This window comes from Eucyclogobius newberryi, unplaced genomic scaffold (assembly GCF_026437365.1).
Source record: "Eucyclogobius newberryi isolate DKJ021-1_F unplaced genomic scaffold, fEucNew1.0.hap1 SCAF_17, whole genome shotgun sequence".
Classification (NCBI taxonomy): domain Eukaryota; kingdom Metazoa; phylum Chordata; class Actinopteri; order Gobiiformes; family Gobiidae; genus Eucyclogobius; species Eucyclogobius newberryi.
Genome location: NW_027315801.1, coordinates 32286276 through 32304842, shown reverse-complemented (window position 1 = coordinate 32304842; position 18567 = coordinate 32286276). Strand labels below are relative to the sequence as shown.

General features: G+C 40.5%; 1 protein-coding gene and 1 long non-coding RNA gene across 2 annotated transcripts; one reads left to right on the top strand and one right to left on the bottom strand.

Annotated features, from left to right (window-relative positions):
* Positions 1-2410: 2410 nt before the first annotated feature.
* On the top strand, positions 2411-3055 carry LOC140362491 (uncharacterized). The gene is made up of 3 exons (XR_011927103.1): positions 2411-2510; positions 2740-2864; positions 2966-3055. It is a non-coding gene; the product is annotated as an uncharacterized lncRNA (long non-coding RNA).
* A 701-nt stretch (positions 3056-3756) lies between these two features.
* Positions 3757-18131, bottom strand: inavaa (innate immunity activator a). The gene is made up of 10 exons (XM_072450096.1): positions 18024-18131; positions 9682-9785; positions 9014-9147; positions 8220-8345; positions 7922-8153; positions 7774-7827; positions 7218-7443; positions 6044-6187; positions 4793-5423; positions 3757-4549 (listed from the first exon to the last, which is right to left on the bottom strand). Exons 2-10 carry the CDS (start codon positions 9743-9745, stop codon positions 4457-4459), a joined length of 1704 nt encoding a protein of 567 aa, XP_072306197.1. The 5' UTR covers positions 9746-9785; positions 18024-18131; the 3' UTR covers positions 3757-4456.
* Between the last annotated feature and the right edge of the window lie 436 nt (positions 18132-18567).

The following is an 18567-nucleotide window of genomic DNA, read 5'->3' as shown; positions in this document are numbered from 1 at the left end:
TCAATAAACACATGTTTTTGTTTGTTTTCCTCCAACATAATCAAAGCGTACTATAAAGCCTCCCTTAGCTGACTTTTGTCTCTGCTGTTGTTACTAAACTGTTAGAACAACCTTTAACTGTTAATGTTGTAGTGTATCTTTTACCACATGTTTTCCCCTTAAATGTCTTAGTTTCATGATCATTTTGTTTGTGATATTTCCTGATTAATCTTGATTTACTAATCATTATTTTTTCCATTATATACAAATTCAAATGTCTTTCAATATTAAATGCATGGACATTGTCACATTGGTGCAGTTGAAGATTCACAAACACAGGTTGTAGAAGGATCTACTTTGTCTATGTTCCCTGACCATGAACGGTGTCAGAGTGAAACAGACGAATGTGAATCACCTTTTCAATGCACCAGCTGGCTTCTCATTTATAACATGTTTATTTACCAAAGATAAAAACACAGCAACAGAAGAGCAGAGGTTTCCCATGAGCCTCTCTGCTGGTCTGACTGAGGAAAGGATCTCTTAATGGGATTATCTATTCTCAGGACAAGAAGGGGAACGAAGACGGGAGAGAAATGGACCTGAGCAGGACAAGTGAGAACAAGTGAGAACAAGTCAGGATGAGCAAATGACACATAAGAGCCACTGACACTTCTGATGTGGATGTAATTAAAAGACCTGTTTGGACCTGATTGGCCTCTGTCAAACAGCTCTGGACAATAATGACCACACAGGTAAACTACATGACACACATTGTACAGTGTTGTTTACTTTGGGCTCAAGGGTAAGAAGTACTTAAGTAACAGTACTATATTCAGTATATGTTGTTTTCATCTCACAATGCTTTCTCTTTTATTGTACTTAAGTAACTGTACTGTTGCACTATATTCAGTATATGTTGTTTTCATCTCACAATGCTTTCTCTTTTATTGTACTTAAGTAACTGTACTGTTGCACTATATTCAGTATATGTTGTTTTCATCTCACAATGCTTTCTCTTTTAGTGATTTTTAGGTAATTGATTAGCCGTCTCTGTACTTAGTTAGTTGAGGAACAGGTGAACAACCCAAGACAAATGACCTTTTATGAAACAATTAAAGTTGTGTTACTCTTTTGTTTTGACTCGTGTATTTTAAATGATTTCAACTGTCTGCCTCTTCTTCAGTTCGGTTTATTTGTGTCTTTCAGCCTGCGTCTCCACAGACAAACGGCATCTGTGAATCCACCATGCTGGGCAGCGACGACAGTGATGAAGGTAAGATGCAAACGTGACACTGGGCGTCGATGGCACAGAGGATTGTCCATTTGGCCTGGATTCATACTTTTTATGCCCTTGTCATCAGAAAGTAGTCAAGAGGAGCAGCCAATCACAAGCTGGAATGACCTGTCTATTATAGATAGAGTCGGACTCAACAGGTGACAAAGATCATTAGATTTCACATCATACTTTTTATGAATTCGTAAAACGTTCTTCTTCTTTGGACAGTTTGGAGATGTCGGAAAAGGATGTAGAGGTAAAGGCCACACAGTCACTATATTATTTACATCCATCCTTTGCCTTGGAGTAGTCATTTAACACAATTGCTATTTGTATCTGTTACTGTCTTTTCATGGCAATAATCTTTTTTTTTTAAATTCTGTCTTGAGACGGCCTTCTGTCAGATCTCCCTGGCCTTTTGCGGTGACCAGTACACGCTGAAACAGAGGCTGCAGTCGGAGGAACATGCCCGAAATCTGGCCGAGGAGAACGTGCAGCTGGAGTTGGCCCGGGGCAGAGAGACCCTGGAGGTACAGACAGACCAACTGTGGGACCCTGAAAGAGATGCAGGTGAAAATGTGTATTTTGCAGATGCTGAAGGCCTTATGTCTGGACAGCAGACGCAGGACAATCCTACAGAAGCTGGAGCTGTCTCTGGACATTTTGGGCGGGACAGTGGAGCGGATCTCCAACACGGCAGAGGTGCTGGGGGCAGTGCATCAGGTCAGGGACACTTTACCGTTACCTTTTATGGTATATATATATATATACACATACGCATATATACATCTGTCTGTCAACGATTCAGAGCGGCCTTTCAACAGCGAATGAACTGGACATACCTTGTACATAACTGTGATTGTATGTGCTTTTGTAGGAGGCACGTGTAAGTCGAGCGGTGGAGCTGATGGTGGCCCATGTGGAGAACCTGAGGAGGAGATATGAGAGGAACCTGAGTGAGCTGGAGGAGGCGCGGCGGCAGATCCAGCTCAGGACGTCCCAGAGAAATCCCCACAACAGAGAGTCTCCAGGTCTTTTAAGACCAGTCTGTTTGTCACAGTTGTTTGCTCTTATTGAATTGATTGTTATTTTTGTTTTAGAATCTGAGAACGATGGGAGACTTACAAAGCAGGTTGGAAAATCAAAGGCTGTAAAATGGGTTTTTGATACTGAGAAGTCTTCCTCACTGTTCTACATATTGTAGGGGAATCTTCGCAGAAGAGTCAGCGTGTCCGTTATCCCCAATCAGACAAATGTAAGAAATCTTTCTGGTAAATTGCTCATATAACCTGGCAATGTAGTCATGGAAAAACTGTGGCACAGCAGTCATTCATACAGACAAAGTGTATTATAATATTGTTATAATACACTTTGTCTGTATGTATTATCTTCAACTTAGATGAGGCCCTTGATGAAAAGTAGAGAAATATAGAAAATGGCTATAGTTAAGTATATTTTTCACATTATTGTTATCGTTTCTGCAGCAAAAGAAGAAGCGAGAGTCGAAGAATAGCGGGCGTAAGAAGCCCTCCTCCTCGTGCCCCTCGCCCTGTCCCAGCTCAGAGTCCAGCTTCTGTGTGCTCAACGACAGCTGCTTCACAGACGACAGGTCGCTCTCACGCATTTATATTACTATATTACATACAGAACACAGTACATTTACCTGTGCATGTACAGGAACATTTACTGACTTGTTTTTTTTCCAAACAGGACTCTTGAGCCAACTGAAACGGTTGAAAATCATTCAGAAAGTGAAACATTAACTCCTGTTGAAGCTCCTCCTGTTCTTGTATTGGAGCCAAAACAAGAGGAGTCGCCCACTAAACCAAAATCTGCTGCAAAAAAGTATGGAGCTAAATTAAATACATACATATATTATAATACTCTTGAGTGTGGTTACATTATTTGTCTCGTAATTTAATAATAACAGTTGAATAATGTCAAAATAATGATTAATATGTCAATAAAAAAGTCGTCTATTATTTTGTGTAACCTCTTTAGTTTTCCCTGGTTCATTGGCTTTGCTCTCACTTGTTTTAACTTTGTCATGACTGTTGCACGATGCTCTTGGACCTCACTAAGCTCTAACCTCTGTTCTTCCTCTCTTCAGCTCCACGTCTGAAACTCTTCGTCAGCGACACAGAGGAAGAGCTGCTCTGTCTCGAAAGAGGTCTGACAGAAGAAGTCCACATCTCAACAAAATGACTCCAGCCGACAGGTGAGTCAGTTCTTTCCTTTCACAGTCTTGAAGCTACATAACGTTGTTCCTCTCCTCAGGTGTGACCAGTGCAAAGACCCCGGGACACACTGGATGCACAGGGGCCGCTGGGCTCTTCTCTGCCTCTATCTGTCTGTGTTTGTCTGTTTCATCACAATGATTTACTCCTTATTAATACAATATGAGGAATCTTACTGATGGAATATATTCTGTGTTTGTGTTGAATAAATCTAACTTTTTTGATATCGTCTTTTTACTTTTAATTGTTCTTAGACACAAAAACTCAGGTTGAACTCAAGTTTTATTATAAATATACAAAATCATATCAAAACTGATACTTGGTTAGTCACGAAATACCTTATTGCATCAGAACATTCCACAAACCACCTTCAATCGTGATTAGTATCCGTCGATAAATGTTAGCTTACTTCACTTTCATAGACACAATAGTAGACAATTAAACTCAGATGGAAACAATGGGGAGTTGAATAAGCAAATCCACGCTACTTACGCTACAGTAGAAAGAGCTATTTTAGCTGTAGAGAGCAAATGCCACGTCCTTTAGTCCACTATTTTACTGCCTATATTCATATAGTATGTATCTATTTACAAGAGAGAGATTATATACAAATATTAGCACTGAAATAAGAGGAAACTTTAAATAAAAGATAAATAGCATAAAATAAAATTATATTAAGAATGGGCAAGCCTTTCTCTTCTCTTAAACTACTGCAGGTGAACTTAGTGTGCAAAAAAATGTCATTTAGGTCCGTCGTTGACATGATACAATCACCTATTTTAAGATCATATAAATATAATGGCATAAGACCATACATTACATTTAAATTAATAGAGAAATGTACTCTTCAGGGTACTGACATGTTTCTGTCAAACATCTTTGAACAATCCATCTCATAGAGAGTCCATGTTGTTAATAAATACACATAAATAAAGCGTAGGTTCTTCTAAATGAACTCCACGGTTTAAACTTGGCTGATGATCTCCGAGTCTTGAGCCACAAACCACTGCAGAGGAGTCCCATCGGCCGCTCTCTGGAGGACCAAGTTACCTGAGCACTGGAGAACACAGAACATTTAACAAATAGTGAGTTTTTTGTAATTAACCATAAATAATTTGGAATATTCATTAGCTGAACGTTTACACCCTCCCCACACAACTCTCCAGTCTAATAAAGCCTTTAACTAACATTGAATTTGTGTTTTAATAGTAATAAACAACTCCTATTCACATGTATTAGCATTTATTATTATGATCATTCTGAATCCCACGGTTGGACACAAAAATCCTGCGACACTCACCGGCGTAAACGGGGGCATGTGCGGCGACGTGGGGCTGGTGATGCCTTCTTCCCCGGTCGGCCATAATTTATGCTGCTGGTTCCTCTGGTGCCAGGACTTCAGCTCCTCTGACACTATCTCTCGGGGCAACAGTCTGAAGGCGTGGTTCGGGTACTCTTTCAGCGAGGGCGTCCTCACCAGCCGGTACGGAGGAGGGGGCTTCAGGCTCCTCTTCGGGGAAAGTGCCGCCTCCTGGCTTTGCCTTTGAGCTCTTGGAACTGGCGGCGGTGACAGAAAACGCTTACTGAGGCCCAAATCCTGAGGAGAAAGTGGGCTGTCCAACACGTCCTTACTCCCTTGATTCCTCCTGAGCGTCTTTTTGTTCGGGGATGGGCTGGAGACGGCTTTCTTGGCTCCGTAGTGGAAGCCGTACGGAGGCGGGCAGAGTTTGGGGATCTCAGTGGGTCCTTCGCGTCCCGGAGAGCTGATGTAAGAGGAGGACGAGTGTTCGGAGCTGGTGTCTTCTGAGCTGGACTGGGACAGGCGCAGAGGGGAGTACTGAGGCGAGCGCAGGATGAACTCGGGCCGGCGCTGGGGAAGTCGGCCGCGCCCTTTGCTGTTGTCCACACTGACCGGCTTGCTCTTGGGAAGCCTATAAATGTGATAAATATTCACAGTTAAGACAGCATTCACATGTACATTTTAATTTACATTTACATTTCTATTTTATTGTCCCAGTAGCACTTTATTATAGCTTTTAAGTGTGTGGTGTTGTGTTTCTATTATGTCTGTGATGAAGCTGCAGCAAATAAAATATTCTGATTCTGATTCACTGACACTTAATTGGTTAAATTCAAGAAGTTCTTTCAATCATGCTTATTGTGTGTGTTATAAATGAACATTTTTGTCTTTCAGGTTGCCTTCCAGTCATAAATATGCAACATTGTAATTGAATAAATGTGTATATTTCACTCTCTTTCTTGTGTCTCAGTGTCTAAATGTATGAATGTTCCAATGGCAAATAAATAAAACTTTACAAAAAATAAAAAAACAAATATAAACTGTGGTTAGTCTTTTTCAAAAGATACCAACCAATTTGGGCTTTCACTAGCCCAAATACAGTCATTGTAATGATTTAATGAATAACCATTAGTAAAATAAAAACTTTATTTAAGATCAAATAATGTTCTATGTCTGGACTAAACTATAATCTTCCTTACATTACAGTATAATAGAGTTTTTGGTGACTAAGTGTAGCAGTAGCTCCCTCACCTGAAGGACTGGGAGAACTGGCGGCGCACGTGCAGCTCCGGGGTGGAGGGGGCGCTGGTGGAGTTGGGGTACCTCAGAGACGAGCTCTTGGTGAAGGGAGAAGGAAGAGGCCTGCTGCAGTCTGAGGACACATGGGCCGGACTACTGCAACAACACAAGATACGATAAGATTAGATTAACCTCATGGTGCAAAAGTGCTCTCCCTGCGTCCAACTACTGACCTGCTACTAAATAAAAACACAGTATAAATATTTACTGTGACTTAATGATGCAAAACAGCAATACACTGGATAAAATCAGATCATGATAACAGCAATAATTAGATTAGCTTTTTGGTGTGCGTTTACATGCACAAAATACATCTGATATCAAAACATTTACAATAAAATCAATAGAGTTTTATAGAAAATGTTGGATTTTACTTCAATTTTTGTCTTTTCCATTAGTTTTCTATTTTTTACAAGCAGAAAGAAATTAGATTATGCATTTCAGATTAGAAACTTTTTAGATAACGCCAGAAATCAGTTCATTATGAGATATCTTTCACCCCTGCATTGTATCCTGCAAACATTGTAAAGGTAGCCATCCAAATGTGTCCGCATTGTTGAACGTAGGTGGGAAATGTTTAAAGGCCCAGTTCTATAAACTGTGAAACTGTATTACAGAGTCACCACTTCTGGTCAAAAATTAATTCAGCTCCGTTTGTTAGGCTGATATAGTTAGCACTTCACAGCACACAATAGGACGGCAATAGGATGGACCCAGTATGAAGACTAATTTACTGGAAAAGATTACTAAGGATTTTTTAAATAATAATATGGAAACAAATTATAAAAATGTATCCCAGTATTTCAATTGTATATTATAGACAACAAATACAATTAAAATAATAAAGACACAGAGAGTAAAAGACCTAAAACCAAACATACGGTGTTGCTAGCCTAAAAACAACAACCTAAATGAAGTCTGGCAACAAAAACGTCCCATCAACTGCTTCCTGTGTCCCTTTCCATTCTATTACCAAGCTGTTTCTGTGCTTTAATGAAAGGTGCAAGAAGTGTCTTGAAGTGTTATGTACAGCAAAGTTCACAAATGCTTTAATGCACTAAAATTGAATTATCCAAGGTGTATATTGAGCTTTTGTCGTTAGCATTTGTTAACAAAAGTTGCCTACCTGGACCTGCTGCCGTCGTTGTTCTGCAGCTTGTTGTTCTTCTTGTAGGGATGGTCCAGGCTGGACTCTCTCCAGGGCGAGCTCTGGACGGGGGTGCGCTCACTGTCCATGCTGCTCAGGCTGGAGGACACGGGGCAGGACTGCAGGGGTTTGGGGGGCAGATGGAGGGGGTCTGTGAAGGGATGTCCTGTGGCTGGAGGGGACAGCGGGCAGGGCGAGTCCACGTCTGCAGACAAAAACAGGCTTAGTCAGATTTGCCATTGTTTAAGAGAGAGAGGGCCACTTGTTATGTATTGATCCGTGCCATCAATCACTGAAGCTTTGCAATTAGCACTAAAGCCGACAATTGACTCTTAAGAAGTCTAATTGTTGTGTGTGTGTATAAAGTTAACATATGGCAACTTCATGCATGCCAAGGTTTTGCCTGAAGGTGGAAGAAACTCTTACTCCTCTTTTTATTTGCATTTGAATAAGTGTAAATAACTATCAATTACATGCTGGGGTACATTTTTGTCCTTTATGAGCCACAGTGTACGTTCATAATTATTTCACTAACCTTCATCCAAGGCCACAACATCAGAAAGAGAGCTATCATCTGACACGTTCAGATCTGTGGAGAAAATAAAGAATATTTAGGAAATCATCATTTAAAAAAGCATATTGTAATACAGATGATCTCCTCTGGGGGCAGCGCGGTCCCTCACCTCTGTGCTGTTTGGATGGGACGATTCTGGGCGAGTTGCATTGGGTCTTCACCCGGTGCTGGAACACGGCCTCCTGCAGCTCCTTCACTTTCTTCTCCTCTCGTTTGCACTGCTGCGCTCGACTTTTCTTCTGCGGTTTACTCAGCTTGTCCTCCAGGGAGAGTTTACGAGCGGCCTCATAAATCTGTCGCTGCAGTGCCAGTTCAGTCTCCAGGGCATGGAGCTCGGCGTCCTGGACGGAAGTGGAGTTTGTTAAAGCTTGCTTCAAACAGTCAGTGAACATTATTTGCGGTTGTACCTCTTTTTTATTTGAATGAATAAGTTCTTCGTCCAGTTTAAAAGAGGCTCCGATCCTCCTTCGGACTCGAGGGGGCTTCTCTTCAGGTATCAGGGGATAGTCAGAGGGCAGTTTACCGGTCAGCTCCTGTGAAGACGGAGAAGTCAGTCACTTAGAATAAAGCATGTTGTCAAACTGCACCAACAATAAAGGACTGGACCGAAATCATAAATGAAATCACATATGGACTGAACTTGGAAATGGACAAATTCGACATAAACTGGAGGAAATGGAACTCATTATGGATCAGGTGTGCTCTAACCTTGTATTTTATTTTCATTTGGATGCATTATTCTAAAAACAGTCATCTCAAACAATTACAATTTGTATTTTCTCTGGTTCTGCCCACAACGCACTTTTCTTTTCTTTTTTTCTCTCTTTTCCTTTTTATTTATTTATTTATTTATTTTATCTCTTCTTCCTCTTTTTTTCTTATTTGACAATGTTACTGGACTGTATCTTTATTTACACACAAGTTTTGATTGGTCTGTGTTTATTCTTTCAATAAAAAAAAGAATAAAGCATGTTGTCTGTGATTCTTTAGAAAATACTATTGTAATATTGACGTAAAAACCCTTTTCTAACTGAACCATATTGTAAATAACATGAGCTGCCATAAAGAAACAGCACAACGAAACACTTTGGTTGTTATATTCTATAATGAACTATAGATATGTTTATTATACAAGCCTCCACAGCTCAAAGTTTAACATATTAAATAAAAGGTACATCTGTGTGTAACGTGGTGTACATACGGCCTCTCTGATGCACAGCGTCCGGAGCTCCAGCAGACACAGCTCCAGCCGCTCCTCCAACGCCTGGTGTTTGAGTTTCAGGGCTCGTGTGTGAGTCATCCCATCCTTCAGCGGAGAAGTGGGGCTGTCCGGCCCTGCAGCAGCACAACATTCACAATATTGTTTTATACACAGTATTTTCATGACCGAAAGTGTATTTTTATTGCACTAAGACGTGTGTAAGTGTGATAAGATGACAAATTACTTCATGACTTGAGGAATTAGTTAAAAATGAAAATGAAACCAAATCATCAAGAAATTATGCAAGTCTGGGTTTGAATCTGGGCCATCAGTGCAGTGCTCAATTTGTCAACTTCAGATTCATTTGTTATGGAAATAAAGACACGTTCTCATGAGATGATTGCACTCTTTCTGGGTTCTGGATTCATTTCCTTTGCCATTTTACGTGGGGATTCCAGTCACGTCAGTTTACCCGCCCTAAAACATGCACGAAAGGTAAAATCCTCCAGTTAAGGCCCGGACAAAGCCGAGCTCATGATCTGGAGCTGGGTCCTTGGGCGCTGCACTGCTCCAACAGGTTTCACCCAACAGCATTGAAGGATGGGTCAAATGTAGAGGACACATTTCTACAGGCACAATATAAAGTGTAGCTTTGATTTGCCTCTTACCCGAGTGCACAATGATGCCACTGTCTGTGTCACTGATCTCCTCTTTGCTCTCAATGGCCGTCATCTTCACTGCAGTTTAGTGGCGTCTTCTTCAAACTTGAAAGCTGTAAAATGTGAGTTTGTTTTGGTTAAATTGCTCATTTAGACTTGTTATTTTCTCTTTCTCCGCACGTCCCATTCATCCTGCCTCCTGCCGCTCTCCCGAAACAAGGGTGACGAGTGGCTCCTTTCACACACTTATCCATTCACTGGCCCCCTCCCTCCCCTTGCACCTCTGCACCCCATCACAAAAGACCCACCCCCACGGTTGACTCGGCACATGTGCAGGGGTTAATCCGAAACCAGGATGCCATGGAGACGGCGCACTGTGCGGCTAAAGATTTGGGAGCGTGTGGCTAGGAAGGCGTGTCAGTCAGGGGGGGGCGTTTAAAGGACCCAAAAAAAGGAAAGCAGATGGCCTAAGGAATTAGCCCACTCATGGACTGCACCTGTTCCCCCACGCGCCCCTCCCATCAGGCCTATTCAACCAGTGTCCGACAACCCTCTGGGGGCTTTGAAGTAGAAGAATGTCTCAATGTGGGGCATGTCCACACCGCTTCAGATCACATGGCCCGACTAGATACAGAATGACCTGTGCGTCAATATCTTTGGAAAAATAAAAGTGCAATTCATGTTTATGGCCCCAGAGGTTCTCAAACTGTGGTTCCAGGAATCGTAGGTGGTGCACATTAGTATGAACAGCACTTTGGGTTGAGTCTTGATTGAAGTGGCTCAGGGACTGGGACAGGGAGTCCTGGTTAAGCCCCTGGTTTTGACTTGGTTCAATCTTGGTCCAAACCGAGCTCAGACCTGGTTTTGTACTATAATGTCCTTATTTAACTTTGCTAAATCAGGTTTGGTTCAGTTCTGGTTTATTCAATTATGTACTATAATTTGATCCATTGGACTTTTGATTTTGGCCTAGTTTGTCAAAGCCAAATATTTTAGGTAAATGCAATCTTATATAAATAATGTGTGAATAAGTGCTTGGATTAAGTAGACTTTATCTTAAATTGAGTATGTTTTTTATTATCTTAAAAAAAGATTTTATGAGAAAATGCTCTTATTTTAAATAAAGCAAAACATTTCTTGGTTGTTTTTGGCAAATCTCATTTTAAGGCAGTCAAAATATACTCAATATAAATATTAGTTAATTCAAGCACTTATTCACTGATCATCTCATTTTACATAGTATTTTTTTCCAGGGTTTATGCACAATGTTTTTTTTTTGTTTTTTTTTACATACATAAAGGATCAAATGAACATAAGCATCAAAATACAAAAGCAAATAAGTGTGCACGGCTTAAAGCCAAAGAGGTTTGTGGCTTTCTCTACTCAATAATCCAAGGACTTCTTCTAATAAAGTCTTGTTTGTATTTTTCCACTTTCTGGGTCAATTAATTTCTCCCGCAGCTCACCACAAGCTCTAAGAAAAGAGGTCAGTCGATCACAAGAGACTTTACCAAAGCCCAGAATAAACTTATGAATATGCGCAAGAACAACAACCAGCAGAGTTTACGTTTTCCACTGAGTATTGCTTTTTTTGATCATACTATGCAGTAGCTGAAAATAACATTATCCCTGTCGCATTAGAGACTTGTGAAATATTACATTAATAAAAGCATCAGTAAATAAAAGTTGAGAAACAGAATCAGTTTTTGCTTTCACGCATCTCTCTTTCATTAAGTCGATATTGTGTTAACGGAGTAAAAAGGAAAGAGGAAGTTCATCACGGCTGTAAATCCCCCGCTCTGGTTCCATCCTCTGTTTGGAGATCTGTATCTGCTTCTTCCTGCAGTGATCAGGAAGAAGCGGACAAAACCCTCTTCACACTGGACATTGCGGAGTTTGCGGTGCAGCTGTACTTCTATTCAACACGACTGCTCATGTGAACCGCTGCGATGGGCCACACAATGCAGGACGACCAGCGCCAGTCTGTAAAACAACTCTGCAACAAAAGAGCCTATATCCACCTACTGGCCTCGATAAGCGCTGTATCTGCTCCGGGCTGGACTGAATGTTGTGATTGCAGCTTTATACAAACTAGACTGAGCCTTTTAGCAAGACACGCAGCAGAGGTTTGTAGTACAGCGAAGCAAAGAGTGACAAAAATGATGATTAAATAAGAATAAGATCATTTTTTGCCATGAGAAATGTACACAATATGTGGTTGATCGCACAAATGTGAAAATACAATGCAAAAGTGCAAAGAGAAAATGGAAAATAATGCTACTTTATTTCATTTTGCAGTTACTTTATTTTCTTTTGCTGCTTTTTCAGACTTTTCTCATTATTATATAGGTCTAAACTCGATATTCATGTTCAGCATATCTTCAGAACAACTATTTAATTACTATCTTACATGTATCCCAGCTCTAGTGAGGAAGTACTCTAGTATTTACACTAGAACCTGCACTTTTTAATACTTAACTAATGTCTAGAGACGTAACAATATCCTAATCCCACAGTACGATATTATCACAATATTAATTTCACTGTACAATACTTATTTTGATATTTTGAATAGGAATAATATAATTTATAATTTTCTTTTTTAAATGTCTTGACAAGCCTTAGACGTGAATTAATACATATGTCCTAACAACAGATATTTCTTCATGCTGTCTGCACTCTGCACTGTAATGAAGCAAAGGATCATGGTCTATGTAATAATTTGACATATTGTGACGGTCCACTATATTATTGAGAGACTTTTGATGATACAATAACACAAAATATTGTTACATCACTAATGTCGTATGTCGTTTGGGTCTAGGAGTTGCTTTAAGTTTGGATTGAAATGATTGAACTCTTCCATTACTTTTTGGAAACTTTATTATAATGTTGACATGAGTTGCATGTTGCGACAACTTTACTCCTACTTTTTTTTTTTTCAAACAATACTCCTACTTGTATCCACTTTTGCACACTGCAGCAAACCAAATCTAAAGACATCACCAATTCTCCCGTCTAAATGGCAGACAGGCGGTGCAATGTGGGTTTATCCTCACACTCCATGAGTCCTGAGACTTTCACAACAGCGTCTGTCTGTGGTCTCGAGCTCAGTCATGAGTGGGAGGTGGGCGGCTTCTGGTAAAGAGCATTAGACACTGCCGTTTGTCATCAATGCGACTAAATCTGGAGACATGAGTGTTGAAATTAAGATGTTAAAATGTCGACAGAAGCAGCAACTGGAACAGGGAAAGAGTTGGTCCACGGACAATAGAAAAGTCACTGTGATGAACTCTTTTGTTTATAACTGCAGGGGCTCTAATAAAGAAAGAATGTGTTGGAAAAGGTTGAGATACATTACAATAGAATTTAAGATGAAAGCTGTGCCAATCAACTGTCACCTTATCCCACGTGGGACGCCAGTTTGATTGACAGCTCCCCCTCACTTCCATTCTCCAGGACACACTTTGAAATCCTACAAACAGTTAAAGAACTTCACTGAAAAGAAGTCTAATCTGCTGTGATTGTGGTTCGGGGTTTCCCCAGCCACACACTGATCCATTTCTACACTACGCTAACGTTTTTACCCCTGGAGGGAAATTTATTCGATGTATTAAACCGATTACCGTAATTGTTAGAGAAGCCAGTGTGAGCTCCAGGGGAACTCCACACTAAGGTTTGCCACCTTCATGTGGTGAGGTGCCATGCCAAGCTCCTCGCCACCGTGCATCGATCTACCTGTGCAACGTGGGTGTCAATCTGAAGAAGAAAATGTAATATTGTACTAGTTGTTAGAGGGCAATATATCGAGGTTTAGATAGTTTCAGAAATGTCCGAGTGATTAAAAAGAAAAAAGTTATGTTGTAATCAAGGTGATATTTCTGCGCTTTTGTGATTTTCTGATTTACATTTAACATTCATCTGATAATTAAGACTCAACTAATATGTTTAATGACGATTTAATGTTTTAACAATTCTTTGTGGGATTGACATAATATCACCTGAATATTGTCATCAGGAAACACAAAATAATATAGAGATATTATTTGATGTTGATATCGCCCACCCCTAGTAGTGGTAGAAAATGAACTTTTGGTTGCATTTTAGTCCTGATGGTAGCTATAGAATATAGTAATGAAGTACTTACTGAGCAGAGTAGTTGATGTTGTTGTTGTAGACAGCTGCTGTATGTACTTTCTACTTTGGTAAGGAGGATTACAGTCATTTGCACTTGGCACAAACCTTTAGTACTTTTACCACTATTTACGTCCCAACGAAGCACGACTAACACTCGTGTATTCAAATGAGTCGCACCTTTTTTCATAGTTTTGGCCGGGGTGCGACTTATACTTATATTTATACTTATATACTTATACTCCGGAGCGACTTATATGTGATATTATTTGTTAATTTCAAACTTCTCTTTCTTCTCTATTATGCATTTTTTGGCTGGAGCGACTTATACTCGGGTGCGACTTATAGTATGTGCAGTCAAGCTTGTATAAAATGGAAATTGTGTCATCAAGGGCATCATACGGAACAATTAGGCAGATTTGCCAATTGTGTTACCAAAATCCAAAGATTTTGAGAGATTTTTTTGCAGAATGTTTTGACACATGCACCTTATTTCCTCATCATTATAATTTGCATATTACTGTACTATACTATATAAACAGTATTGAGTTACCTTTTTTCCACCCAGAACTTCCGAGCATCAAAACGCAAACAAAATTATACTTTTTTTAGTACCCGTTGTTGCACCCTAACATTGGGATAGTATTAGAGTAGTGGTAACTTTACACAGTACCCAGCCTTATAGTAGAGCACTTTCATGTACTTTCCTTGGTGCAGCCCTGATCTTTACGACAACCCTAATGACGATAATCTTGTGAAGACGTGAGCCCTCCACCCATCCTCTCTTTGTGTATCATGATCTAGGGACGTGTCTGTTTATGTCGGGCAGACTCCACACTTGCCCCTCCACCCTTTCCCAGGAGGCCCCGGGGAGCTGCCATCTTTTCTGCGCTCATTACTGCTGTGGTCAGCCCAGGAATTACTGACCGGGACCCAGAAGAACCGAGCGAGGGATGCCTGAAACTAGACCGGGGCCTGTTCGAAACCCTGTCATTAAGATTCTCTGCTGAGTGCTGATACTGCGGAAGAAAACCAAACGACTTTACAACATGCATAGACCCGGAGAAGAAAAAAAGTCTGAGCCGGAGCCAAGAAACCATTCAGCAAAATGAGTTTGCATAAAAGGACTGCAGCAAAAGTGCATCGGTGTGGGAGAGGAAAAAATGAAGTGTTGTGTTACGGAGCGCGTCACTGGGGTCAGGAATCAGAGCTATGGAGAAGTGCTGAGTTTGGAAAGTATTAACAAAGAGGCTAGAAAATAATGAGCTCACGTTGGTAAAGCAAAGTGTGTGTCAAATGGACAGTTGACAGTGACATTTTGAGCTTAGGTAGATCCATTTTTAACGTCACTGTCCATTTACTCTGCACTGGCGGCTCACTTATTATGGAAATGTTAAGTGTTATTTACATTAAGAATCAACATGGTTACGCTGAGGTTAAGTTACGTATATTCTGTCTTCACAAGATGCAGGAAAACGGGTTTGCTTTGTCTGAAATGCTCCACAATAATGTTTTAAACGTATCGATCTGGAATTTATTTTATTTGAGGTGTTTTATTGCGCAAAATACCTTGAAAAACGTTCTTTACTGTGAGAGCTGGTTGACTCAAAACTTTATTGATCCACAAGGGAAAGTATCTGATTCTGATTCTGATTCTGAATTACTTGGACACAGTTGCTCACACATTTCACTAAATAAACCAGATCGAAGAATAAGTGGTAAGAAAACGTTTAAAATAATAAAGCAGCAAAAATGGATGTTCCAAAAAAGGTAAGGATATGTACAATTAGAAGAGAATAAAAGTGAATAAAGAATATATCTAAATATACATGAAGACGAGCAGGTGGTGAAACGTCCACCAGAAAAGGGCATAGTGTAAATTTAAAGATATAATTGAAGCCAAAGTATCAAATGATCCAAACAGAACGGAGCAGAAAAACACAACGTCCAATATGACACCAGTGAAGACTCGGGAGCCACAGCCCAGCATTATTATTATTATTAAACCTGATGTCTACAATGTCAAGACTTACAATGACATAAGATAAAAGTTAAAGTCAGGAACACCGGTTTGTTGACAGGTTTCAGTCCTTTTTGGGGTCTCGGTTTTAAAGCTGAGCCAATGTGAGGGTAATGGGGCTGTTGCTCACTCTGTGCAGACCATATGCTGCTCACAAACAGCTCTGTGACAGCTCTGGCCACAAGAAATGGGCCATTGTTCAACACGTCATGCACCTCAGTCTGTTGAGTCCGGCCTCTGAGTCACATCCAGTCCAGGCGTGGGGCGACTAAAGGAAATGCGTGCTTAGCACTTTATTTATTACAAGATTGTTACATGTAAAAGTGCTACTTACAACTGTTTTTATGCAGTATCTAACAATCAATGTTTTGATTGGATGATTTAGTTAAAGGTATACAAAAAAGTGCATGGCAGAACTTAAATACTGACTCATTAAGGCTAGCTCAAACATATTTTAATACTCACAATTTAACAAACTGAAGGAAAACTTTAGATTAACCAACTGAGAACAATGTAAGGTTGTCAACAGAATAAATATCCAGAATCTAATCGATACCACAACTACCGTAGTATCAAAACTCGATACTCATTTGAATAAGTATCGATACAGAAAAAAACAACAACACATAAACCGATTGGACGTTTCATGACTTAGTTTTTTAATGGTCTTGATTTATATCAGAACTAGTATAAGACCACATGGTAATATTCAATAAAATACTATTATTTTCAGTTGCAATTTAGTCAAAAAAGGAGAATTTTGCTCTATCAATGTGGTATCGAAAATTGGAATCAAATGTAGACTTTTCAGTAGAAATGTTGTCTTTTTTTCAATACATTTGCACCAATCTTCTCTAAATCAAAATGTGGTTGTCTGGCTTTTGTGTTCAACCAATCTGACTAATAAGTATAATGCATAATCAATAGTTGGAGATGTCCCTGCACAAACAGATGAATGTGAATGAATGCGGATTGTCTAAAAGGAGGTCACAAGGTCATTCAAAAGTCCAACTTAGTGACATTGTAATGACTTTTGAAGCTTTTAGATTCTGAACTCACATATATTTCCTTTACGTTTTGCCACTCTTGAGCTGAATACACACTTTCCTCATCAGGATGTGCCTCTTCTGCCCATCACAAAGGACCCCGGGGTGCTCTGCTAGCGCTGAAGGGGGCAAACCAACAGAGGGGTGACATGTCTCGCACCACTGTAGCGTCCCGTGTCAGTCAACAAGAGACCCAAGGAGGCTGCTGTTTACTCTGGGGCAGCAAACGCCACGCCACACTCGGCCAACGTGATAAAAGCCGTTTAAATTCACGCTAAATGTTACACGTCCACGAGTGTCAACACGAACAAGGGCAGAGGTGCTTTAACAGGCATCCCATACAGTCTGGCCCGCATTAACAAGTGCTGTTGACACCTGTAATGCAATAGCCAAGTCAAATAAGTGGATAATTAATGGAAAATGTCTAGTTAATTGGAGTTTAAGGGCCACTGGCTGCAATGCATCAGATTTATTGCCTAGTTTGGTTGAATATTTTCCATAGTTCTCTGTCAACGCTGAACACAAATGCGGCTATTGTCAAGATCCATGGTCCAGGCTTCCATCCACTGTAAAGGTAATTATATAAATCAAGTAATAAAAGTCTAGTGTGTGCAAAAATAATAATAAATAAAAAAAAATAAAACTAGAAATAAAAACTATATTATGGGTTCTTGGGCTTGGCCACTAAATGTGCTAGATTAGATTTCACGTCAATAAATCAATCAATAGGACTATGGTTACACTCAAGACATGGGCATTTCAGGAAGTGACAATGAATGGCAGTATAAACCATTATAAACACTGACTCGGGAATACAATTAGTACCAATAAAAATCATTTAAAACAAAAATAACGAGTGAGCATTTCTAGACTTTGTTGCACAGAGCTCGGTTCGTCTCCTGTCACCAAATGCACAGCTTTTGCAGAAACACTAAAGAAATTAAAGCGTGCATTGGACAAAAGTATTCTGTTTGATTGCATTCGTTTGACCAATAGATCGCGCACAGCCGCATCTCCAATTCTTCCACAAAAGTTTAATTCATTGCACGCGTCGAAGTGCAATGAACAGCACCGAAGATTTATCCTTCTATTCTCGTCAGGGTTGAAGTTTGTGTATTTGAGTCGTGCAGACAGACTTGTAGTGGACTTACCTTGAGGTGATTATCGGCTCCTCGCTCTGTGCATGTCCAGGGAGCGCGACTTGGAAAGACTCTCTCTGGTCAGATGTGAGAGCGGCGCTCGGGACATCTGCTTCGGACTGAACCATCTCACGCAAACAGAGGGGTGATAATCCTCTTTCTTTTCACACAAACACGGCCAAAATGTCAGCTGTGTACATATCATTTGACAACTCGTCGCTGTACATTCGTTTTGTCTCATATTCTAGTCCGTTTTTGATGATTAAAAACGTCCCTGCGGCTTGTGGGGCCCCTCCGTTTGCGCCACATGGTTTGATCCGCCGCGGCTCCACTACACACGCTCTGCGTATTGAGCCAGCAGCACGCGCGTGTGCGGGAGGGGCCCTTTCATTTGAGGAGAGTCGCACCAAAGGATGAATAGAAGTGTGGGTCTTTTTTGTGGGGGGGGCCCTGGTCACACCCCCCGACAGCTGGCAGGTGAGGGCCCGGGCTGGTAAACAAGGACACGCCAGCGCCATGTAAACAAACGCCACAGACACGGGACAACTATTACTAC

Coding starts and splice junctions, on each gene's coding strand:
- inavaa (XM_072450096.1), bottom strand. CDS start 9,745: ATGACGGCCATTGAGAGCAAAGAGGAGATCAGTGACACAGACAGTGGC. Junction 9,148..9,681: donor TGGCATCATTGTGCACTCGG/GTAAGAGGCAAA, acceptor GTGCTGCTGCAG/GGCCGGACAGCCCCACTTCT. Junction 4,550..4,792: donor ACATGCCCCCGTTTACGCCG/GTGAGTGTCGCA, acceptor TGTGTTCTCCAG/TGCTCAGGTAACTTGGTCCT.